General features: G+C 42.2%; 1 protein-coding gene across 3 annotated transcripts in view; it reads right to left on the minus strand.

Annotated features, from left to right (window-relative positions):
• Window positions 1-25,973, minus strand: part of LOC122563838 (A disintegrin and metalloproteinase with thrombospondin motifs 19-like) — a 567,067-nt gene that overhangs the window by 43,738 nt on the left and 497,356 nt on the right. For all 3 annotated transcript variants that reach the window (XM_087994240.1, XM_087994230.1, XM_087994226.1), the window contains 2 exons: window positions 19,818-20,022; window positions 7,527-7,679 (listed from right to left, as the gene is read on the minus strand). In XM_087994240.1, coding sequence (XP_087850366.1) covers window positions 7,527-7,679; window positions 19,818-20,022 — 358 coding nt within the window. The remainder of the gene's footprint in view (window positions 1-7,526; window positions 7,680-19,817; window positions 20,023-25,973) is intronic.

Below are 25,973 nucleotides of genomic sequence, written 5' to 3' on the forward strand. Positions count from 1 at the left end.
CACATTGGACAAAAACTAATCCATCCGACCTACTGGAGTTAATACATTTCCAGTCAATGTTGGGGAAGTTAAAGTGCCCTATAATGACCATCCTGTTCCTTTCACTCCTACCCAGAATAATTTTGCTAATCCTCTCTTCCACCTCCCTGGAACTCTGCGGAAGCCGATAAAAAACTCCAAGCAGTGTGAACTCTCCCCTCCCGTTTCTAACCTCAGCCCACACTACCTCAGTAGGCGAGTCCTCGTCAAAAGTTCTCTCAGCCACCGTTATACTATCCTTGACTAACAAGGCCATGCCTCCCCCTCTTTTACTATCTTAATGAAAGATCTAAACCCTGGAACCTGCAACATCCATTCCTGACCCTGCTCTATCCATGTCTCTGAAATGGCCACAACATCGCAGTCCCAGGTACCTATCCATGCTGCAAGCTCACCTACCTTATTCCGGATACTCCGGGCGTTGAAGTAGACACACTTCAAACCACTTCGCTGTCTGCCAGCACATTCCTGTGACCCTGAAATCATGTCCCTGTCCTCCCTACTCTCATCCTCCTGTGCACTGCAGCTACACCTCCAGTTCCCATCCCTCTGCTGAGCTCGTTTAAACCCACCTGTATAGCACCAGCAAATTTCCCACCCAGGATATTAGTACCCCTCTGGTTCAAGTGAAGACTGTCCTGTTTGTACAGGTCCCACCTTCCCCAGAATAAGCCCCAATTATCCATGTACCTGAAACCCTCCCTCCTGCACCATCCTTGCAGCCACATGTTCAGCTGATATCTCTCCGTATTCCTTGCCTCACTATCACATGGCACGGGTAACAATCCAGAGATAACAACTCTGTTTGTTCTAGCTCTCAGCTTCCACCCTAGCTCCCTGAAATCCTGCCTTACATCCCTATCCTTCTTTCTACCTATGTCGTTGGTACCTACATGGACAACGACTTGAGGCTGGTCACCTTCTCCCTTCAGGACCCCAAAGATACGATCCGAGACATCACGGACCCTGGAACCTGGGAGGCAACACACCAACCGTGAGTCTCATTCGCTCCCAACAAACCTTCTATCTGAGTCTCTAACTATTGAGTCCCCAATGACTAACACTCACCTCTTTTCCCTCCTTCCCTTCTGTGCAACAGGGACAGGCTCTGTGCCTGCTTGCCCCTGGTAAGTCACCCCCCACCCCCCAACAGTATCCAAAACGGTGTACGTGTTTTTCAGGGGAACGACCACAGGGAATTCCTACACTGACTGTTTTTTCCTCTTTCGAACAGTCACCCAGCTTTCTTCGTGCCTTGGAGTAACTACTTCCCTGTAACTGCTATTTATCACAGCCTCTGCCTCCCGAATGATCCGAAGTTCATCCAGCTCCTGCTCCAGTTCCCTAACACAGTCTTGGAGGAGCGAGAGTTGGGTGCATTTCCTAAGAGCTGGCAAGTCATGTTAAAATTATACAAGACATTGATTCGGCCGCATTTAGAATACTGTGTATAGTTCTGGTCACCACATTACCAAAAGGATGTGGACACTTTGGAGAGGGTGCAGAGAAGGTTTACGAGGATGTTGCCTGGTATGGAAGGTGCTAGCTATGAAGAGAGGTTGAGTAGGTTAGGTTTATTTTCATTAGAAAAAAGGAGATTGAGGGGGGACCTGATTGAGGTCGACGAATCATTAAGGGTATGGACAGGGTGGACAGAGGCAGGCTTTTTCCCAGGGTGAAGGATTCAATAACGAGAGGTCACGCTTTCAAGGTGAGAGGTGGAAAGTTTAAGGGGGAAACACGCAGCAATTACTTCACACAGAGGGTGGTGGGCGTATGGAACGTGTTGCCAGCAGAGGTGGTTGAGGCAGGCACAGTAGATTCATTTAAGATGTGTCTGGACAGATGCATGAGTAGGTGGGGAGCAGAGGGATACAGATGCTTAGGAATTGACCAACAGGTTTAGACAGTAGATTTGGATCGGCTTAGGCTTGGAGGGTTGAAGGGCCTGTTCCTGGGCTGTAAATTTTATTTGTTCTTTGATATTACCAATAGGTTAAGTAGATGGGAAAAGATGTGGTAAATGGAATGAATATGTAGGAAAATATAAAATTGTTGGTTTTGGAAAGAAGAATTTTTTAAAAAATCATAATACCTAAATGGTGAGAGATTGCAGAGTTTTGAGACGCCGAGAGATCTGGGTATCCTTGTGCATGAATCACCAAAAGTTAGAATACAGCTACAGCAAGGAATTACAACATCAAATACTATGACATCAGGAGAAGTGAACACAAAGTAGGCATTTCGGAAGAAGAGTCAAATCAGACAAGATGGGCATGATAGTATCGTTTAAGATATATCTAAACAGATACATGAATGAGCAGGGAGCAGAGGGATACAGACCTTAGAAAATAGGTGACAGGTTTAGATATAGGATCTGGATCGGCACAGGCTTGGAGGGCTGAAGGGCTTGCTCCTCTGCTGTTGTTCTTTGACCTTTATCGCTGTTTTGTTTTGCATACTTGTCACCTTTTGCATAGATGGAACCTTTTGAGTTCCACTGGCACTTTCTGATTTTATTTCAAAAGCAGAGATTTTATGCTTCATTTGGACAAGGCTAAACACTTCTGGAGTACTATGCACAGTCTTGGTCACCTTATTTAAGGAATGCATTGGAGACAATTCAGAGAAGGTTTACCACATTAAAGCTTAAAATTAGAAAGTTGTCTTAATAAATAATGGCATTCTGCTCACTTTTGTTTCTCCTTTCTGTATCTATATACCTTTCTGTGACTCATGAATTAGAACCAAGAACCGTTCTCACCTTGAAATTCTGCACTTCTCTGCTTAAGTAATTTTCTGTCTTTTTATTCTTCCTGCCAAAGTGAACTATTTCACATTTTCCCATGTAATACTCCATCTGCCAGATTTTTGCCCACTGGCTCAGCCTACCTATATTCAAGTACAACTTTTTGTGATTTCTTTACAACATATTATAATGCCTTTCTTGATTCACTCCGTGCAAATTTAGCTCCCATGCCTTCACTCCCCTCATCTCTGTCATTGATGTAAATTGTAAAAGGTTGGGGTCACAGCACAGACACTGGCAGGATTTCACTCGTCACTTCCTGCCAATCTGAAAAAGTTCCATTTGTTTATACACTCATTTTCTGCCAGCCAATCTTCTCTCCATGCAAATGTTACCCCATATACTATGAACTCCTTTTATGTGACACTTTGGCAAATGCCTCAGGATATCCAAGTATGATACATCTACATACTTCCCAATGTCCAAAGCTCATGTTTTTCCTACAAAGACTTCCAATAAGTTAAATTGGTTGTCATAGTATTTGATGTTGTAATTCCAATAATCATGATTAAACATGATTTTTCTCTGATTAGATTCCCTACGGTGTGGAAACAGGCCCTTCACCCCAAAAAGTCCACACCAACCCTCCAAAAAGCCACCCACACAGACCCATTCACCTCTGATTAATGCACCTAACACTATGGGCAATTTAGCAAGGCCAATTCACCTGACCTGCACATCTCTGGATTGCGGGAGGAAGCCAGCGTACCCGGAGGAAACCCACACAGATGTGGGGAGAATGTGCAAACTCCACATATACAGTCCAGAGGCTGGAATTGAACCTGGGACTCTGGTGCTGTGAGGCAGCACTGAGCCACCATGCCACCCCTTGGTGATAAACCATGTTGACTCTTTCCAATTACCTTGTGTTTTGCAAAGTTCCCAAGCTATAACCTCCTGATTGTGGAATGACAGTTGATTACAGGGCCGCTTTTTGACAGCAGGGGAAGGGCTGAGGGATATGATACTTTGATTCAGTACGATTAACTAATTGATCTTTTGAGCTTTAGGGAACTCATGGTATCTGAGCTGAAATGCAGATGGAAGACTGGCTTTATGTGCCTACCTTCACCTTCCTCCTCCTTATTCTTCTATTTCTCTCCATTGAAATCCTCATCAGATGATGATTGGCAAGCAACCTATTTCCTCCTTGACCTCTAGTCCTAGCTGCTATGCTACATGTACAGATCATAGCAGACCATGACTATCATAGAATCCCTCATTGTGAAGTATAAAAGGGTGTACTCAGATACTTATAGGCACCTTAAGTGCATCTTGAGCTCACTTCATCACATAATTCTTCATCACATTGCAATAAAAGTTGGGGTTCTATTCTGAGGAAGTTAGAAAGCCACAAAGGAATCAGTTCCATGTTTTACTTCTCTTCCAAGGCATACTGGGGACTCAAGAGTCAAACATTCCACTACCAAAAAGCCTCACTGCAGTATCAATTGCATGTCTGTCCACTTACAGAATAGACAGAACATCTCAGTAGGGAGGAGACTGACTAAATTCGAGAGAAGGAATCAATTGGAGCCACACATGTGGATTCCTCTGCAGCCTCAGACAGAGGTATTTGTCCTCCCCAGACAAAACTGATAGCCTTGGCTACAACCCTGTTAAACTGCCTCCTGCTCCCATTGTCTTACTTCCCCTCCGTATTAGCATAGGAATGTGAATCCCACATTGAGAACAGGCAAAACCCTTCTGTTTAATCTTCTTCCATCAACACATGATCATAAAGAATACAATAATCAGTCCCTGTAATCTAGTCATACAGTTTCACAGGTCATCGACGTTCACTGGGCTTTGTAAATTTATAATTGCCTATCTTAAACTATATAAGGACAACTGACCATGTGATTGAAGATCTTTTGTATTATTCCTATAAGAAATGCCATATTTGTGTGTAGGGCAGAGATTCATGGAGAAGTGTCATCACAAGTAGACAAATGACTACTTTTGAGGACATTGAGAATCTCTCACCGGCTGTCTAATAATAAAGCATCTACCATTGTACTGAAATTTGTGCTGTCCAGATTTGTGGAACAAAATATACATCAACACTTCCTGCTGCTGGAATTACATGTGAGATAATCTGTTTTACCGAATTTGCCTTTCCCAAGGCTGTGTTTGTGGGATGTTACTATTTTGGAACAGTTAATTAGTCAATATATCTATTATTTTGTTAAGCATTTCAATACAATTACAGTTAAGCCAATTATTTTCTTTTTATTTTGAGTGTATTTTAACTGTAGCATGAAAATAAAGTGTGTTTTGTTTGAAGTTGAGTTGTTTGACCAATCAAATTGCAGCTGGAATACAACACTTTACACTTACCTTTAAAATAAGAAAAAGTTAGTGTCTAGGCTATCTTTTTCATATATTTTGAGGGGATCTGGTCTGGTCCATAACACACTCAAGAAGCTTGAAACCATTCAGGACAAGGCCACCCATTTGACTGGCACCACATCCACAAACATTCACTCCCTTCACCACCTACACTCAGTCGCAGCAGTGTGTACCATCTTATGACATGTTGTAGAAATTCACCAAGGCTCTTTCAACAACACCTTCCAAACCCACGACCACTACATTCAGAAAAGACAAGGGCAACAAATGCATTGGAACACTATCTGCTGCAAGTTCCCCTCGGAGCCTCTCACCGTCCTGGAAATGTATTGCCATTCCTTCAGTGTCACTGGAACAAATCCTGGAACCTCAACCCCTCCCCTCCAACACCATTTTGGGTCTACACACAAAACACCGACTGCACCGGTTCAAAAAGGCACCTCCACTTTCTCAAGGGCAACAAAGGACCAGCAATAAATGTTACACCCATCTTCCATGAGTAAATATGAAAACAAGCTGATGGTCCTGGCAAACATTTTATTTGCCAAATGCATTTATGTATAGTTAACTGACAATATCTTAATACCATCTCCAGATAACTTTTTGCAAGTTATCTGGGAGTAAAATGGTGGATCAAAACCAGAAGTTGCAGGAGAAGGTCATCAGGTCAGGTGTCATCTGTGGAGAGAGTTTGTGCTGTGAGTGCTGATCCTTTAATCAACCTCAGGATCTTTAAATTTCTCCATGGAATGGCACTTAATCCTATGCCCCTTTTCATAACACTTTCTCCTTCTGGGAAACACATAGAGAAGCTGACAATTTCAAGTTATGGTAAAAATCTCATAAAAGTGCCTGAATTTAAATATTGTAATCATTAACTCCACTCTCTGGAGGAGCTTTACCCAAACCTGTCACAGTTGAACAACTAGTAGGCACATTACCAGCACTTTGGGTTCAAGTTACATATTTTTGCCAATGTAACCACTCCCCGTATCTGACCCCTGGCATGTGGCTGATTAAAATTCTTTCCACAAGGGCAAGATTAAAGGGTTTGCCACTCTTGGACAGGGCAGCTACAGGACTAAATATTTCCCAAGCCAGACAACGTTTAAAAAGTAGCAGAAACATTTTATACTTGGATGTATTGAATTTTACCAGCTTGGACCACTCCCAGTTGGCATTAAGGACATGCACAGATGCTAATCTGAGAGATTTCTGATGAAGCCATTTGCCAATAGGTCTCATTACTGATGCCAGCTGAATGGCTCCCAGCTGTGTTTGGAGGCCTAATAGTTGAGTCAGTCTGGGACAAAAAAGAAAAGTTTAAAAAATGAAACTGCCTACCTAGTAAGAATGGCTTCCATTTTTGACACTGCATATCTGGCATGATCCTGAAAGAACTGTACAACACTTACCTTATTTAAGAGTGACATAGAGAGTACCCAGAGCTAAGCATCAACAAAATGTTTGAGTGCAAACTAAAACCTGAAGAACTTTGTAGTGGAGGGGAGAAACAACAAAATATTGTTGTAATTACAATAAAAATAAAATGAACTATAAAATAATCAACCTCTAAAAGGAAAAGGTAAGTCAACATCTAAAGTGCAACTCTCTGTCAGAACACTTCTGATCATGTGTTCATTTCAAAGGCTAATTTCTTTGTATATCAAGTACTGACTTACTGGGCGTATATGATTTCAAGTATTCAAGTCCATTTTTCCATAATATTCGCCAGATCCTTCCCATAGGAACTGATTGACTTCAAGATCTGGTAGTATCCAAATCAATTTTCCTCAAATTACTTAATGTTGAAGCCACAGCAGTGAATGTTGTCAAGATCTGTTATTAAACTGTGGGGGCAACATATATGGGTATGGTCTAGTTCTCATCAAATATCTAAATGGTGCATTTTTAATACAAGGTCATAGATAATCATCCCTCTCTAGCCTTATTCTCCCTAACTGAAGTCAAGGCCAATTATAATTCCACCAAATTGAAATTAGCTCGCTCAGTGTGGATTGTGGGTAGTTTCTTGAAATCTTCTGGGACTAATGTTATTGACTGCATTAACATAACAAACTACTTGGGGAGTAAGATATTGAACTTTGGTGTTTTACTTCTGTGAAATCTAATTAATTCTTGTTTATCTCAAAGTAGAAGAATGGTCAACAGCAATCACTGAACAACCCAGAATTAATTATTGCACTGAACCACTCACATATTTTATACAATCTCATGCACCTGTAGGTAAGAAAGGACTGTATAAAGTTAGCAATATGAAAGGAACGCTACACAAAAAAATGCTGATTTGCCAAACATATATCACCTTAGACCAGTCTCCTGTTCTCCAGACATAGCACTTTGAATAATCTTCACAGTCTTCTGCCTCCTTTGGGCGGGTTGATAAATCGCATTTCTTCCGTGGATTGGTACATTTTATTGTTCGATGTCGAGCTCCCTTGCCACATTTCACAGAACACTGTAACACACATCAACATAAGGATATAATTTACAATAACATCACACCATATCCAACACTGCTACAGATGTTGACACAACGCTCAACTCATCTGTTCCTAAAAATCCCTAAAGGAAACTAAAATTCTGAAAACACACGACACAGCGATCAGAAGAAAATGATAAATCATTGAGCAAATGTCAAGATTTTGTGACAGCTGTTTCTGTTGAAATCTGTGTTCGTTTATATCCACAGGTGAATTACGTTGTCTGCATTCCTAAACTGAGCTGATACTAAATCATTTGGCTTAAGTACTCTAGCTGAAACTCAGTTGGTTCTAGCAATAGGTATCTTGTCTTAATTTATCTTCCTCCATAAAACTTGACATGCCAATTTATTGCATCCTCAGAAATGGCAGATCTCGGTGATTTGGTCAGCTGAAAAATTATATGGTGCCAAACATTTTATTTTCTTGTTCCTCTCCAGAAGTTGCTAACTAATGTTAGGCTCATTGACAATGCAATACCACTATTTTATTTCTTATATTATCGTGTCTATTGGGAAATGGATCAGTTTATTCAGAAGCTTCCACATTTAAATTTGATCATCTAACTCCTGTCTGAAAAAGAGTTAACTGAACTGAGAAAGGGGAAAGCAAGTAACTGGTAGAAATTCACGCATATTGGCATCTACTCATGAAGACATTTTAAACTATTCTTTTTTTTAAAAAATTCTTTGCATATCTGTAAAAGCCAAATTTTATGGTTCTAGCATGTAGCTAGACAGTAATTCTGCAGAAACTGTATACTTGGCAGAGTTTGGAAAATAATAACACAGAGAATCCCTACAGCGTGGAAACAGGCCATTAGACCCAACAAGACCACACCAACCCTCTAAAGCGTAACCCACTCAGACCCATTCCTCTACCCTATTACTCTACATTTACCCCTAACTAATGCACCTAACCTACCCATCCCTGAACACTATGGCCAATTTACCACGGCCAATTCATCTAACCTGCACATCTTTGGGTTTTGTCAGAGAGTGAACAATCAGAAATACACAGTGAATAATAGTGGAAATGAGAAAACATTTAGTGAAATATTTATGAGTCATTCAAACAGAGCTGTGGATTATCAGAAACTCTCAAATTCATGTAGATTCCCAAATTGATGTTTGTCAAGAATCACACAGCAAGACAAATATCATCTTCACAACTTGACTTGAAAGAATGTATTAATTCAATGCAATTGTGACTGATTTGTTCCTTAGAAATATTTTTTTCTTAATCTCTGTGGAGAAGATGATTATCATTAGCCTTTTGGAAATCAATTCATTTTTACTTTAAGATATGTTGACATTGAGTAAAGTATTGCTTCAACTGTACAGGAGCTTGGTTAAACCACACCTGGAGTTTTAGTTTTAGAATGCAGTTTTAGTCTCCTTATCTCAGAAAGATATTCTTGCCATCGACAAAGATTCGCCAGACTTATTTCTGGGGTCGCAGGACTATCCTATGAAGAGAGTTTGGTCAAATTAGATCTATATTCTCTAGAGTTTCAAAGAATGAAAGGTAATTTCATTGAATCCTACAAAGTACTTGAAGTGTAGGTGCAGATAAAATGCTTCCACGAGTTGGACAGTCTAGAAGTAGGTGGCACAACTTAAAAGTAAGGGGCATTGCATTTATGACCAAGGTGAAGAGGTTTTATTTACTTCAGAGAGTGGCGAATCACATAATTCTTTGTTTATAGGGCTCTGGAACCTCAGTCTTCATCTCAGGCTCTGACTTATTAACTACAGCTCCACCTTCAACATCATCATTCCAAAGAAACTCTTCTCCAAACCCTGAGTCCAAGGCTTTGGCTCCTATTCTGTAACAAGATCCTCAACATCTTGACCCATAGACCTCAATCAATAAGGAAAACTGACATCATGTCCTCCGCCATAATCCTCAACACTGGTGTCCACAAGGCTATATACTCAGCCTTCTACTGTACTGCTCATAGACTCACGACTGTGTGGCCAAATTTCATCCCAGCTCCATTTACAAGTTTGCTGTCTACGCTACTGTTGTAGATCAGATCTCAAACAATGATGATACAGAATACAGGAAAGAAATTGAGTGCTTAGCAGCATGGTGCAAAGACAACAATCTCTCCATCAACATCAGCACAATGAAGGAGCTGGTCATTGACTTCAGGAAGTGGAGTGGAGGGCACGCCCCTGTCTGTATCAATGGTGCTGAGGTGGAGGTGATTGAGAGCAACAAGTTCCTAGGAGTAAATATCACCAACAATCTCTTCTGGCCCACTCATGTCAACATGACAGTAAAGAAATCACAACAACATCCCTACTTTGTCAGGAGGCTAAAGAAATTTGGCACATCCACAAGGGCTCTTAACAAGTTTTATTGATGCACCACAGAATTCATCATATCTAGAAGCATCACAGTGTTGTATGGTGACTGCTCTTCCCAAGACTGCAAGAAACTTCAGAGAGTCATGAACACAGCCCAGTCCATCATGCAAATCAGCCTTCCAGCCATTGAGCTGAAAATGTGTTGCTGGAAAAGCGCAGGTCAGGCAGCATCCAAGGAGCAGGAGAATCGACGTTTCGGGCATAAGCCCTTCTTCAGGAATGAAGAAGCCCTTCCTGCAACACATTTTCAGCTCTGATCTCCAGCAGCTGCAGTCCTCACTTTTTCCATCCATTGACTCCATGTATACTTCCTGCTAAAAGCAACCAATATAATCAAACATAATTCTCACCCCAGTTATACTTGCTTCCATTGGGCAGAAGATACAAAAGTTTGAATACACGCATGAACAGATTCAAGAACAACTGCTTTCCTGTTATTATCAGACTTTTGATCAGACTTCTCAAATGTTAATGTTGACCTCTCTCTCTCTCTCTGTGCACCTTCTCTGTGGCTGTAACACTGTATTCTGCATTCTGTTCTGCTACCCTGATATACTTTGTATGGTATGATCTGCTTGTAGAGTATGCAAAACAACACTTGCCATTCTATTTCAGTACATGTCATAACAAAAAATCAAATCAAATCAAATCAAACTTTTAGTTCCCAACATTGCAAATGATTATGAGGATAGTGTTGGTTAAAGGCATTGAAGTATTTCATCAGCCATGATTGTATTAAATGGTGGCTGGAAATAAATAGCTAGCCTCTGACAAGTGGCCTTATAGGCCTTTAAAGTACCTAAACTGCTCACCCACTGCAGATGGACCTTCTGATTGTCATCCTGCCTTTGAAAAAATGGCAATGATGCAACATGGTAACTGCAAATGGCTAACTGTGCCTTCTGGGCTGTAGAAATCTTGTCCCAAAGAATCGTTAACCTCAACAATGGAACACCCACACCCTCTAGAGTAGAAAATTCCAAAAACTGACAATCTTCCAAATGAAATTTCTCCTCAACTCGGTTCTTAATGAGCAGTTCCTTATCCTGATACTGCCAACGTGGCCTGAAATTCCTCAGCCGAGAGAAGCAATCTCTTAGTATTTAGTATGTTTTGGTGAGATGACTTCTCAAATGCCTAAATGAGAATGTATAGGCTCAGTTTATCGGCCATAAAATGGGAAAACTTGTCATTCTAGTGACCAGTCTTTTGACTTAAATTACAATAACCCCATTTGAAGTCTACCCTTCCTTAAATTCATTATGGAGAATAAAATTGTGAACAACACTCCAGTTGTGACATCTCCAGCATCCTAAACAATTAAAACAATTAAAACAAGATTTCTTTCTTCTTGCAATTCCAATTCCCTTGCAATAAAGTTCAACATGCCATTTGTCCTCCTAACTGCTTGATGCATCTGAAGACTAATTTGCCGTGTTTTGTTTAGGAATACACCAAGTCCCTCTACACACAAACATCAAAAGATTATGCTCCTTTCAAAGAGATATTTTGCTTTTCTATTTTTACTATTAAAATGCATTAGCTCACATTTCCCCACATTAAACTCCACCCTGCCACCTTGCCTATATCTCTATGTAACATCTTTACATCCTCCTTAAATATGTTCCCATATATCTCTGTACCATCAGCAAAAACAGTAACATAACTCTTAGACTGTTGGTCAAAGTTATTAATTTAGATACCACATAGATGAGGTTTCATTCCAGATCATTGCATCATTCCAATAGTTACAGCCTGCCAACTTAAAAAATGTCACAATATCTGCACTCTTTGCTTCCTGTCCATTAACCAAATCTCCAGCCATGTAAATATATTGCTCTTGACTCCAGAAACCCGTATCTTGCATATTAACCCCTTAGTCAAGAGTATGGTGATGGAAAAGCACATATTAACCCCTTAGTATACCTTGCCATTGAATGTCTTTTGAAAATACAAGTGAATACTACATTAAAATAAAACAAATGTGGGCGGCACAGTGGCACAGTGGTTAGCACTGCTGCCTCACAGCGCCAGAGACCCGGGTTCAATTCCCGCCTCAGGCAACTGACTGTGTGGAGTTTGCACGTTCTCCCCGTGTCTGCGTGGGTTTCCTCCGGGTGCTCCAGTTTCCTCCCACAGTCCAAAGATGCGCAGGTCAGGTGAATTGGCCATGCTGAATTGCCCGTAGTGTTTGGTAAGGGGTAAATGAAGGGGTATGGGTGGGTTGCACATCGGCTTGTTGGGCCGAAGGGCCTGTTTCCACACTGTAAGTAATCTAATCTAATCTGGGGTCTATAGGTGAATTCCACCCCTGATTTATTTTCTTATTATTACTTATTTCCAACCAAACTGATCCCATATCCCGATCGATTGCACCTGCGTCGATCCTCACCACCAAACTGATCCTTGATTAACAAATCTACACCACCTCCTTTTTCTTTTTTACATATTCAGCTGGAAAATTGAATACCCTTGAATATTGAGTAACCTCCCTACATAGCTGGCAAGTCATATTCATTTATTTCTAGGATGTAGGTTTGCTCGCTGAGCTGTAGGTTTGATATCCAGACGTTTCATTACCTGGCATTTATTTCTATTTATACTGTCACCTCATCTATCTTGTTACAAGTGTTGCATGTATTCAGAGAAAAGGAATGAAGCTTCACTTTTTACTGATTTGGAGGAGCCGGTGTTGGACTGGGATCACACATGTTAAAAGTTAAAAATCACACATGGCCTCAAATGGGACTTTGGGTTCATGTCACATTAAAGGTGACCCCACTGCACTATGCACTCTCTCTCTCACACACACAGACACACACATATACTCCCAAAGACCATACACTCACACAGACCCTCTCTCATACACAAACTCTCTCTCATATGCTCCCACACTCACACACGCACCCTCTGACAGAGTTATACTCCTTTACACTCACACTCACACACATACTTTCTCACAGACACTCAAAACCCCTGCACGCACACACCCACACCCACATACACACATATAAGTTTGTGGGGTGAATTTGTACTTGCAGAATTACATTTTATTTTGCTCAACAACTGCATGAATCCATGTAAGATTCTGTAAATCCCTTTTTTAGATTAGAATCAGTCTGACCATTGGGGCACAGACAGCCTCACACAGGGCACCTCACACCTTCAATGTATTATCTGGGCCAACATGGCACCTATTGTTAAAGTTCACTTGAGAATGTAACTTTAAGGAAGTTCTGGAATTTACATATGAAAGAACTGAAACCAACATGCCCATTCTAAAAGATGAGAGACTTAACAAACAATTCAGCTCTTTTTCGACATGTAATTTCAGTTAGATCACACTGTAAACTTTTGCTATAAATTCTGTGTCCTATGATCTTATACTCCATAACCACCCGATCAAGGAACAGTGCTCCGAAAGCTAGTGTTTCCAACTAAACCTGCTGGACAATTACTTGGTGTTGTGTGATTTGTAACTTTTTACTGTACAACTGGCGATTGGTCTCATTTCTGCTGCACGCTTCTCACTCTTTCCTGTGATACTTTATCATTCAGCTTTTCACTACGCTGCACCTCCACTCTCAGCTTTGGATTTGTTAAACATCTCTTCAATTAAACACTTCCTTACCTCTAAATAATTAATTTAATGCCCTTTCCACAATCCTGACTGTTTGATTCATCAGGACACTGGTTGCAGCATAATTCAAATTAAACCTATCCCAAAAAGCCTTACTGTTTCCCTAGTAATGATACTTGTGCCCCATGTATCAAAGCTGAAAATGTGTTGCTGGAAAAGCACAGCAGGTCAGGCAGCATCCAAGGAACAAGAGAATCGACGTTTCGGGCATAAGCCCTTCTTCAGGAATGAGGAAAGTGTGCCCAGCAGGCTAAGATAAAAAGTAGGGAGGAGGGACTTGGGGGAGGGGCGTTGGAAATACCTATCGATACCTATCGCATTTCCAACGCCCCTCCCCCAAGTCCCTCCTCCCTACCTTTTATCTTAGCCTGTTGGGCACACTTTCCTCATTCCTGAAGAAGGGCTTATGCCTGAAACGTCGATTCTCCTGCTCCTTGGATGCTGCCTGACCTGCTGCGCTTTTCCAGCAACACATTTTCAGCTCTGATCTCCAGCATCTGCAGTCCTCACTTTCTCCCCATGTATCAAAGCCCATTTCTTCCACACCAATCTTTAAGCCACACATTTGCGTCTCTAATTTATTTATCCTCTGCTGATTTTCACGTGGCTCAGATATCATTCCAGAGATTATCATCTTTGTGGGTCTGCATTTTGATATAACGAAGAGCTGCTCATTATCCCTTAGTAGAACCTCTTTCCAAATCTTACATTTGTTGTTGGTACATTCATCAACCATAACAAGTGGATCTTTCCCCTCCCACTCCACGTTTCTCTCCAGTCCAGAAGAGTTCTCCTGACCATTGGCAGCAGGTAGGTAGCACAACCTTCTGCACAGTTGTCTCAATCTTTGCTGTAGAGATAGTCTTCTAAATGAGTGATTCCCTCTTGCTGTTACATTTCTCTTCTGCAGACACCCCCCTCCCGATCACCCTTCTCCAATGAAATGACATTCTGCACCACGGTGTGTGGTCAGTTCACTCGTCTGCCCTGCGGTCTGTGCCCTTATCCATATCAGGAGCACGAACCTTGTACCCTCAGGACGAGGCCACTGACTGAGGCTCCTCCAAAGCCTAAGTCGGAATCTCCATTCCTGCCTCACCCTCAATCACACTTTCCTGTCCCTCATCACAGATAAAATTTGATATAGATAGTTTAAGAGGTATGACTGCCTCCTGAATCACAGAGTCCAGGTAACTCTCCTACTCCCTGATGCGTTGCAGTGTTCAAAGCTCCAGCGCCTCACACCACTGATCCCATGCTCTCTCCTGCTCTTTCCAAAACTGCTGTCTCCACACATACTCTTGCACTATTTCAGAAGCATAGGGCGCCCTATCTCCATTTCTCACTGTTTTATCTGTACGTCCTGCTTTTTTTAGGCAATGGCTGAGAAGGGTATCTCACACAGTGCTGAAAATGCAGGGTATGGTCATTATTGCAGAAAGTGTATATTTGGAACTGAGGCTGGGGCTGGGACTGGGGCTGGGACTAGGGCTGGGGCTGGGACTGGGACTGAGGCTGGGGCTGGGACAGTGACTGGGGCTAGGACTGGGACTGGAACTGGGACTAGGGTTGGGACTTGGGCTGGGACTGGGCTGGGAGTGGGGCTGGTACTGGGACTGGGGCTGGGGCTGGGACTAGGATTGGGACTTGGGCTGGGTCTGGGGCTGGGGCTGGGACTGGGGCTGGGACTGGGGCTGGGGCTGGGACTCGGGCTGGGGCTGGGACAGTGACTGGGGCTAGGACTGGGACTGGGGCTGAGACTGGGGCTGAGACTGGGGCTGGGGCTGGGACTGGCTGCTGGCATTGCATGGCAGAGGGTATCATGATAGTTGTGGAGTAGTTGGATGTGGCACAGTGGGAGTTACAAGCAAGGGTGGGAGGGGTGTCACTAAAAGTGAGTTTGTCTGTAACCTCATGAATGGGAGGGATCTGGACAGCAGGATGATTGGAGTATTAGCATTGAAATCAACATAGAGTCATAGAGATGTACAACAAGGAAACAGAACCTTCAGTCCCACTCGTCCTTGCCGACCAGATATCCCAACCCAATCTAGTCCCACCTGCCAGCACCCGGCCCATATCCCTCCAAACCCTTTCTATTCATATACCCATCCAGGTGCCTTTTAAAAGTTGCAATTGTACCAGCCTCCACCACTTCGTCTGGCAGCTCATTCCATACACGTACCACCCTCTGTGTGAAAAAGTTGCCCCGTAGGTCTCTTTTATATCTTTCCCCTCTCACCCTAAACGTATGCCCTCTAGTTCTGGACTCCCCCACCCCCGGGAAAATACCTTGCCTATTTATCCTATCCATGCCCCTCATGTTCTTATAAATCTCTATAAGGTCACCCCTCAGCCTCCAATGCTCCAGAGAAAACAGCTCCAGCCTATACAACCTCTCGGTATAGCTCAAATCCTCCAACCTTGGCAACATCTTGTAAATCTTTTTGAACATGGATAGGATCTGTGGAGGTTCCAGTGCGATGCAGGGACAAAAGTGAGAAGGCAATGTTTGTTGTTGGAAGGAAATGAGGAGATCATGGTGGGTGCCTGCAGGTAGGGTCAAACATATTTTTCTCACATGGAAGCTAAATTCAGTGCCATTGGTTAAAAAGATAACAGTCAAAGTGAGAGGTGTTGTTTGGAGATTATTATAGTTTTCCAACTTAAGGGGCATCCTAATAATCATGGTTCCTGAAGATGAAGAACTATGTTCAGTTGGGGTCTGTTCCCAATTAAACCAGCATAGCTTCAGAACACAATGCATTTCATTTCAACAAGATCCCTCCACAACAGGGAACTGTAGTGCATTGTGGGCTGATTGATATCTCATGATGTATGGAGAAAATGAGGTCTGCAGATGCTGGAGATCAGAGTGGAGAACGTGTTGCTGCAAATGCACAGCAGGTCTGATGAAGGGCTCTGGCCCGAAACGTCGATTCTCCTGCTCCTCGGATGCTGCCTGACCTGCTGTGCTTTTCCAGCAACACAATCTCATGATGTATTCCCAGTACATGAAGTTTCTCAACACTGGGAGCTTTAATAATTCGGCAGACCGAATCAATGGATGTTGCTTACAGACTTTGGGAAAAATCTTCACTGTCATCTTTTCTCATTATTGCTGTAAAAATACACATGTTAAAAACTCAAAGTTTTGATGTAACTCTTTCAATTATTTTGTTGCTACAAGGGCAAAATATCTCCAATTTATACTTAAATTTGACATGAGTCAAGTACAAATCTTTTGCAGAATAAATCTGACAGATGTGAAAATCTCTTATACTGTTTAAGAGAAAATAACAGTTGAATTGCTTTCTATTTCAACTTGTTGCAGCTAGGTTAAGAATGTAACAGGCATCCCCATCAACCTCAATAAATGATTTTTCCATTGAATTTGCAGAATAATTTTATGTCCATGTGTAATTCAAGGTTAAAAGGGTCAGAACATATTGTACCTAATACAACTTCCTTGCACTTCATATTGTATGTAACATATCATTAAACCTTTGGAATACTATTTAGAAGCAGCTGGATCAACAATTAACTTAGATGCACTGCTGTTACTTCAGCACTTACTGATATCAAATGATCTGTGTTGACACTTGCTGTTTACGAAAGAATGTTGGAAGTTCTCTGACATAAAGCATGTTTTAGACATGCAGTACACAGAAATGTATAGGACTTAGAACCTTTGGCTAAGTCATCCAGGCAGGGATTTATTGAATCTTGACCTAATTTTCATGAATTTATTGCTACACTGATACCAGTTAATGTCCTTGTATAAGGTAAAAGAGTAACTGGCATCTTTCTTCCTACAATATCTCACATCAGAACACTGTCTAAACTTCAAAAGCGTAGCATTATCAGCAAAAGTGTGTTTTTATTGATCTGAGGTTGTCAAAGGTGCTATTTAAATGTAAGTTCTTTATAACTGCCATTATTAAACCAGACCGTCCTTGTAAAACAACAGGATCAACCAAACGTCTTGGAGTTTAAATTTATTATGAAGTGTTTTTTGACTGAGCTCGTGCAGCTGGAAATTAAAATGATGAGAATTCCAGGGTCACAGTATTTTTAACTGAAGGGACCCATGCCCCTTTTGCTGGAGACTAAACACCTAGATATATCTTGAATTGATTCGAGATATGCCTTCTCTTAAATCGTATAAAACCTTAACTCAACAGGTTGCCCAGATTTCCTGAACATGTGGAGAACACATATAAACAGGCAAATTGCCCGTGACAGCAATGACTTTGAACTCCTTTTTTGGCTCATGGAGTTGTTGCTTTGGTTATAAAGTACTACAGTAAGTGCTTGGGTCAAGAAGGTAAATCGGATTGGAGTTTACATTCAGTGAGAAGTTGCCATGAGCTGGAAGTATGCATATTATTTCCCCTTCCCCCACAGACTTATTCCCATGGCCCTGAAATAGATTTAACTTGTTTTGAGTTGGCTGCCCTCTGGGGAGGAGGCCTCACCTCCAAGAGCTGCTAGCAAATTGGATGAAAGCTAAGAGAAAGTGACAGAGGGTGAGGTGTAGGAATCACGATGATGAGGCATCACAGGATGGAAGGACAGGTTCTGGGGGAGGGAAATGCAGGAGTGCTTGTTGTTTGGGAGGTAAAGATATTCCAATTGAAACAGAGGATCCATAAAAAAGGCAGCCTCCTTCCACTTCCTGCCCAAAGCGGGTCACCTGCTCCATTTCCAACATATAACCATGTCTCTGCCAAACATACAAAAACAGAAATTGCTGGAAAAGCTCAGCAAGTCTGGCAGCATCTTTGGAGAGAAGTCAGAGTTAACATTTCAGGGATGAGTGATCCTTTCTCAGAACTGCCACACATATAATTGTTGTGGGGGCATGACAGGTGGGTAGTCAGCAGGCACATTGTGCATGGGCTGTTTATGTGCAGCCCTGTCTACAGCCTCACCTCCTTGGGGAATGGTGAACATATCATACCATTTAATCTTTCTTCTTCAGAACTAATGTGAGGTTGGATTATTCTACAAAAATGATAGAGACTCACAAAATCTAGTGGGGGTTATGTTAGCTGTGCTGTACTTTAGTAACCCATCACTGTGCTGGGCATCATTGCTGCATGATAGTAAAAACATGGTATATACAATTACTCTCCAGAATTACATGTAAGAACCACTTGATTCCTACAAGAACACATAACAATTGATTCTGCAGGAAATTTTGAAAATAGTGACAAATTCCAAAGTTCTGTCACAATGTATGATTAATAAATAAAATTTGTGCAAAGTATTAAAGTGATTACTGATTCCTTAGTGTCTGGCATTTGGCTTCAATGCAGTTGCAATATATTAATGAAATTAGCATGAATTGTTTCAATGGTATGAATTGATACCTTTCATTGTAGCATTTCAGCTGGAAATGGGATCATAAAATACTGTAGACTTCTGATAAACAGACATGACACAAGCACACACTGCTGACCACTTGCTCCTGACGGAGTTTAGTCTGCAGAAATTAATTCAATGTTGACTCATGCCTCGACACCCAATGTCATTAATTTAATGATGGAGCTGCCTTTAACTTGCAGGCCTCATGTACATCCTGGTGTAACAGTCTGGTACCTGGCTGAAACATCAGGTGCTGCACAGAGGCAGCTACCAGAATGTAAATAAGTTGCTAAGTTTTGTGGACACAGGTGTCACAGGCTCTAACACTAAACAAGAGGCTATCGATACAGCAGCAGGCCCTGTCCCATCATTTGGGCATGGTGACTCTCTCTGGATCTCACAAAGTTAGGTTTATATTTACCCAGTGAAGTCACTGTTTCTGCTCGTTCACATTTAACCAGGGGAGATGACAGAGGCAGAGCAGCCTCTGCCATACCAGGTAGTGTGGATTAAAATTATCGCCATTGTTATAGGGAGAGACCCATTTTAAAAAGATCTGTGCATGTAGGGAAAAACAATAAAACACAACAAAACATTGAAATTACAGTACTCCATACAATATATAAATTGCTGAATTTTACTGGTTCATCCTTCTGGTTGAGCAATGGTATAAACGATTAACTATTTGTTAAAGAAAAACACATGCGAAAGCTCAAAAAGTTCTGTACCTCTGACCATATTCCAGCTTCCCACACTGTCAGGCAGTCCTGACCTTCACAGTGCTGGAGTGAAGTAGGTTTTGGCACAGGACAGTCACTTTCTCGAGCTCTGATGAAGGTTCCATTTCGGAGCTGCTGGGTACAGGCCACTTGTCGGCTTTGACTTCCTTTACCACACGTCCGTGAACATGGTGTCCATTCTGTCATCATCCACCTATTGAAGAAAGCATTTTGTAATATAATTCACAACTGCCTATCATCAACAACAAAACAACCTAAATGAGCAAATACAATAATAAAGGACTTTCAAATTCCGATGAAATCTCTGGATCAGCAGGATCCAACTGATATTTTCATCTCTGCCATACAGCCAAAACTTAGCATGTAGCAAGACAAGAGTCTAGCTTTGCAATGCTATTCTTCATTCTGGTGAAAGCTCATGTCATATTTCATGCTAGCCCCTTTGTACTGGTGTGCAGGTACAGAACCGAGATGCACAAATATTGCAACTAATTATGCATTAACATTCTGCATGAAGGAAATGAGAGCATTGTTGCTCAGGTTACAGGTGATATAAAGGTAGGGGAAGGGGCAGGTAATGTTGAGGAAACAGAAAAGCTGCAAGAGGACTTGGAGAGGCTGGAAGAGTGGACAAAGTGGTGGCTGATGGAATTCAATGTGAGGTTATACATTTTAGTAGAAAGAATAGAGGCATAGACTATTTTCTAAATGGGGAAATGCTTTGGAAATCTGAAGCACAAAGGGTTTGGAAGTCTTGAGTTCAGGATTCTCTTAAGGTTAACATACAGGTTCAGTTTGCAGTTAGACAGGCAAATGCAATGTTAGCGTTCATTTTAATAGGGCTAGAACACAAGAGCAGAGATGTACTGCCAGGCTGTATAAGGCTCTGGTCAGACTGCATTTAGAATATTGAGAGCAGTTTTGGCCCCTGTATCTAAGGAAGGGGGTGTTCTGGCCTTGGAAGGGGGTCCAGAGGTAGTTTACACGAATGATCATTGTAAAGGGATAAAGTGCTTGTTATAGGAAGAGTGGCTGAGGACTCTGGGTCGGTAATCAATGAAATTTAGAAAGATCTGCACAGTTACTGCCTTTGCTGTTTAAATTCATGTATCGCTGGACATCAGAGTGCGTCTGGGAAAATTAACAAACAGTGAAATTCACAACTAATCTCGGAGGAACCTGTTTGGGCGAAGTTCACAACACAGAATCAGATAAGTTAATCGTTATTTTAAGTGTGGCCGACAGAGAATCTGCAGTAGTGAGTAGAGTGGGTTCTTTCTTGATTATATGTTTTTGGAGATATGTCTCTTGATTAAACTTAAAATATAAGCCATAACTATTAATTTAACCTGGGGCAGTGTTTTGTAGAGGAATAAGATAGTGTTATTTTCTGGGTCTATAGTTTGTGAAGGAGCAAAAATGGCCTTTAGTACAGTGATATGTACTTCTTGTCAGATGTGGGAGTTTAGAAAGAATTTAAGGGTTACTGCGGATTATATCTGCCATAAATGCTGTTGGATGCGAATCTTATCAGATCGAATGGATCAGTTGGAGAGACAGTTTGAAGCAATGAGGAATTTGCAACAGCAACAGTATGCGATGGATGGCAGTTATAGGAAGGGAGGAACGTCTCAGATACAGTTACATAGATGGGTTAACTCCAGGAAAGGTAAGAGAGGTAGGCAGCTAGTGCAGCAGCCTTTTGTGGATATACCCATTTCTAACAGGTATGCTGTTTTGGAAAATGTAGGGGGTGATGGATTCTCAGGGGAACATAGCATGAACAGCCAAGTTTCTGGTATTGAGATAGGCTCTAATTCAACGAGGGGTATGTCGGGTTCCAAGAGATCAATTGTGTTAGCTCTCTAGTTTGAGGTACAGACAAACGTTTCTGTGGCCAGCAGCAAAAAAGCAGAATGGTGTGTTGCTTCCCTGGTGCCAGGATCAAGGATGTCTCAGAGAGAGTGCAGAATGTTCTCACGGGGGAGAGGAGCCAGCAAGAGGTCATTGTCCACATTGGAACCAACGATATAGGGAGGGAAAAAGTTGAGATTCTGAAGGGAAATTATAGAGAGTTAGGCAGGAATTTAAAAAGGAGGTTCTCAAGAACAATAATATCTGGATTACTCCCAGTGCTATGAACTAGTGAGGGCAGAGGATAGAGCAGATGAATGCATGGCTGAGGAGCTGGTGTATGGGAGAAGGATTCACATTTTTGGATCATTGGAATCTCGTTTGGAGTAGAAGTGACCTGTACAAGAAGGATGGATTATACCTAAATTGGAAGGGAACTAATATACTGGCAGGGAAATTTGCTAGAGTTGCTTGGGAGGATTTAAACTAGTAAGGTGGGGGGTGGGTGGGACCCAGGGAGATAGTGAGGAAAGAGATCAATCTGAGACTGGTACAGTTGAGAACAGAAGTGAGTCAAACAGTCAGGGCAGGCAGGGATAAGGTAGGACTAATAAATTAAACTGCATTTAGTTCAGTGCAATACATTAAGGACAAAAGGGTAACTAGGGAGAGAATAGTGCCCCTCAAAGATCAGCAAGGCGGCCTTTGTGTGGAGCCGCAGAAAATGGGGAGATACTAAATGAGCATTTTGCATCAGTATTTACTGTGGAAAAGGATATGAAAGATATAGACTGTAGGGAAATAGATGGTGACATCTTGAAAAATGTCCAGATTACAGAGGAGGAAGTGCTGGATGTCTTGAAACAGGTAAAGATGGATAAATCTTTGAGAGAAAGTGAGGGCTGCAGATGCTGGAGATCAGAGCTGAAAATGTTTTGCTGGAAAAACGCAGCAGGTCAGGCAGCATCCAAGGAACAGGAGAATCGACGTTTCGGGCATAAGCCCTTCCTGAAGAAGGGCATATGCCCGAAACGTTGATTCTCCTGTTCCTTGGATGCTGCCTGACTTGCTGCGCTTTTCCAGCAACACATTTTCAAAGATGGATAAATCCCCAGGACAGACTAGGTGTACCTGAGAACTCTGAGGGAAGCTAGAGAAGTGATTACTGGGCCACTTGCTGAGATATTTGTATCATCGATAGTCACAGGTGAGATGCCGGAAGACTGGAGGTTGGCAAACGTGGTGCCACTGCTTAAGAAGGGTGGTAAGGACAAGCCAGGAACTATAGCCCAGTGAGCCTGATGTCGGTGGGGGCACGTTGTTGGAGGGAATCCTGAGGGACAGGATGTACATGTATTTGGAAAGGCAAGGACTGATTAGGGATGGTCAACATGGCTTTGTGCGTTGGAAATCGTGTCTCACAAACTTGATTGGGTTTTTTGAAGAAGTAACAAAGAGGATTGATGAGGGCAGAGCAGTAGATGTGATCTATATGGCCTTCAGTAAGGCGTTCGACAAGGTTCCCCATGGGAGACTGATTAGCAAGGTTAGATTTCACGGAATACAGGGAGAACTAGCCATTTGGATACAGAACTGGCTCAAAGGTAGAAGACAGAGGGTGATGATGGAGGGTTGCTTTTCAGACTGGAGGCCTGTGACCAGTGGAGTGCCACATGGATCGGTGCTGGGCCCTCTACTTTCTGTCATTTACATAAATGATTTGGATCTGAGCATAAGAGGTACAGTTAGTAAGTTTGCAGATGACACCAAAATTGGAGATGTAGTGGACAGCGAAGAGGATTACCTCAGATTACAACAGGATCTTGACCAGATGGGCCAATGGGCTGAGAAGTGGCAGATGGAGTTTAATTCAGATAAATGTGAGGTGCTGCATTTTGGGAAAGCCAATCTTAGCAGGACTTATACACTTAATGGTAAGGTCCGAGGGAGTGTTGCTAACAAAGAGACTTTGGAGTGCAGGTTCATAGCTCCGAGAAAGTGGAGTCGCAGGTAGATAGGATAGTGAAGAAGGCATTTAGTATGCTTTCCTTTATTGGTCAGAGTATTGAGTACAGGATTTAGGAGGTCATGTTGCAGCTGTACAGGACATTGGTTAGGCCACTGTTGGAATATTGTGTGCAATTCTGGTCTCCTTCCTATCGGAAAGATGTTATGAAACTTGAAAGGGTTCAAAAAAGATTTACAAGGATGTTACCAGGGTTGGAGGATTTGAGCTGTAGGGAGAGGCTGAACAGGCTGGGGCTGTTTTCCCTGGAGCGTCGGAGGCTGAGGGGTGACCTTATAGAGGTTTACAAAATTATGAGGGGCATGTATAGGGTAAATATGCAAAGTCTTTTCTCTGGGATTGGGGAGTCCAGAACTAGAGGGCATAGGTTTAGGGTGAGAGGGGAAAGATATAAAAGAGACCTAAGGGGCAACGTTTTCACGCAGAGGGTGGTACATGTGTGGAATGAGCTGCCAGAGGAAGTGGTGGAGGCTGGTACAATTGTTACATTTAAGAGGCATTTGGATGGGTATATGAATAGGAAGGGTTTGGAGCGATATGGGCCGGGTTCTGGCAGGTGGGACTAGATTGGGTTGGGATATCTGGTTGGCATGGACGGGTTGGAATGAAGGGTCTCTTTCCATGTTGTACATCTCTATGACTCTATGAGAGAGATCTGATTGAAACTTACAGAATACTGAGAGGGTTGGATGCAGTGGACATGGACAAAATGTTTCCATTGGTAGGAGAAACTTGGACCCGAGGATATAGCTTCAGAATGAAGAGACAACCTTTTAGAACTGAGATGAGGAGGAATTTCTTCAGCCAAAGCGTGATGTCTCTGTGGAACTCATTGCCACAGAACACTATGGAGGCCAAGTCATTGAGTGTCTTTAACATAAAGGTAGATATTTCTTGATTAATAAGAGGATCCATGGTTAAGGGGAGAGGGCAGGAGAGTGGAGTTGAGAACTTATCACTGGTGATCGCATGGTGCAAGGGGTTCAATAGGCTGAGTGGGCTAATTCTGCTCCTTTAACTTATGGTCTTTTGGTCTCAGAATCCTTAAGACCTTATTGGACCCAATATGCTCACAATAGGCTGATAATACATGCCCTTGGACTTTTGCAGCAGAGAGAATATGAGAGAAGGACTGTGAATGGATATGTTGGCAACATGAAGCAAAATGGTAATTGTGTTAAAAATATTTTTCTGAATTCAGTTTTCTTGTCTTGTGTATTCAAGAGGATATTTATAAGTCAGTTTTCGACAAGTGACAGATTGTTATATTGAACCATTGTATTGTTAAGCAGACATTTCTGACTGTACATTGGCCTGTAAATCCCTGCAACATTTTGGAATAATTATGGCGTAAAGCCATCTCCTTGTGTAGAAATTTGGTGAACTGATTTATGGTGGTTTTATGTGGAAACTTCTGCTGGGAAAATTTCCTCAATCATTGTCACTAATGAACCTATAAGCTGTGAAGAAGCATGTTTGTACAGTAATCCAGAATACTCAGGGAACAAATAGGTTGCAGAGAGAAACATTCACCTTAGGATGTGACATGGCTGCTTGTAGACCCCCATTTGCAAGCACCAAGTCTCGCTGCTTGCTGAGGTTTTACCTGCTTTAATTTTAGAATCATGGAATCCCTTACATTGTGGCAAGGAGCCATTTAGCTCATCAGTCAACACTGACCTTCTGAAAAGCTTCCCATACAGACCAAGCTACCTACCCCATAACCCTGCATTTAGCATGGCCAATCCAATTAACCTGCACATCTTTAGACTGTGGGAGGAAACTGAAGCACCCAGGGGAAACCCACACAGACACGGGGAGAATGTGCAAACTCCAAACAGACAGTTGCCCGAGGCTGGAATCAGACCTGAGGCCACCCTTTTACAAAAGATAGGTCTGGCCATACTGCTGAGGAAGGCTTCAAGTAGTTGGAACATCCCAAAATCACCTGACTGTATTCATGCAGAAAAATGCCTCTCAGTGCAGGAGTCAGCACATAACATTCTCAAGGTCTTGCAGAGAAAGGAGATGATAGGAGTGTTTCCTTGAGCAGACTGTCAAAGTCATTTGGTAAAATGTCCCAATGTAGTAGTTGATGTTGGGTCAAGCCCTTCCTGTAAGATCCTTCCTACATGTCCAAAGTCACACCACATTGTCCTTGAGGTGCCCGTGGTGTGGAAAAGACTTGTCCAGCTTTTTTGTAAAGACACATTCCACAAAAAGGTCAGGAGAAAGATGCAGTGTTTTTTGTTGAGGTTCATCCC

This window comes from Chiloscyllium plagiosum, unplaced genomic scaffold (genome assembly GCF_037043375.1).
Source record: "Chiloscyllium plagiosum isolate Xiang-an unplaced genomic scaffold, Cpla_swu_hap1 HiC_scaffold_2, whole genome shotgun sequence".
In the NCBI taxonomy this organism is placed as follows: Eukaryota; Metazoa; Chordata; class Chondrichthyes; order Orectolobiformes; family Hemiscylliidae; genus Chiloscyllium; species Chiloscyllium plagiosum.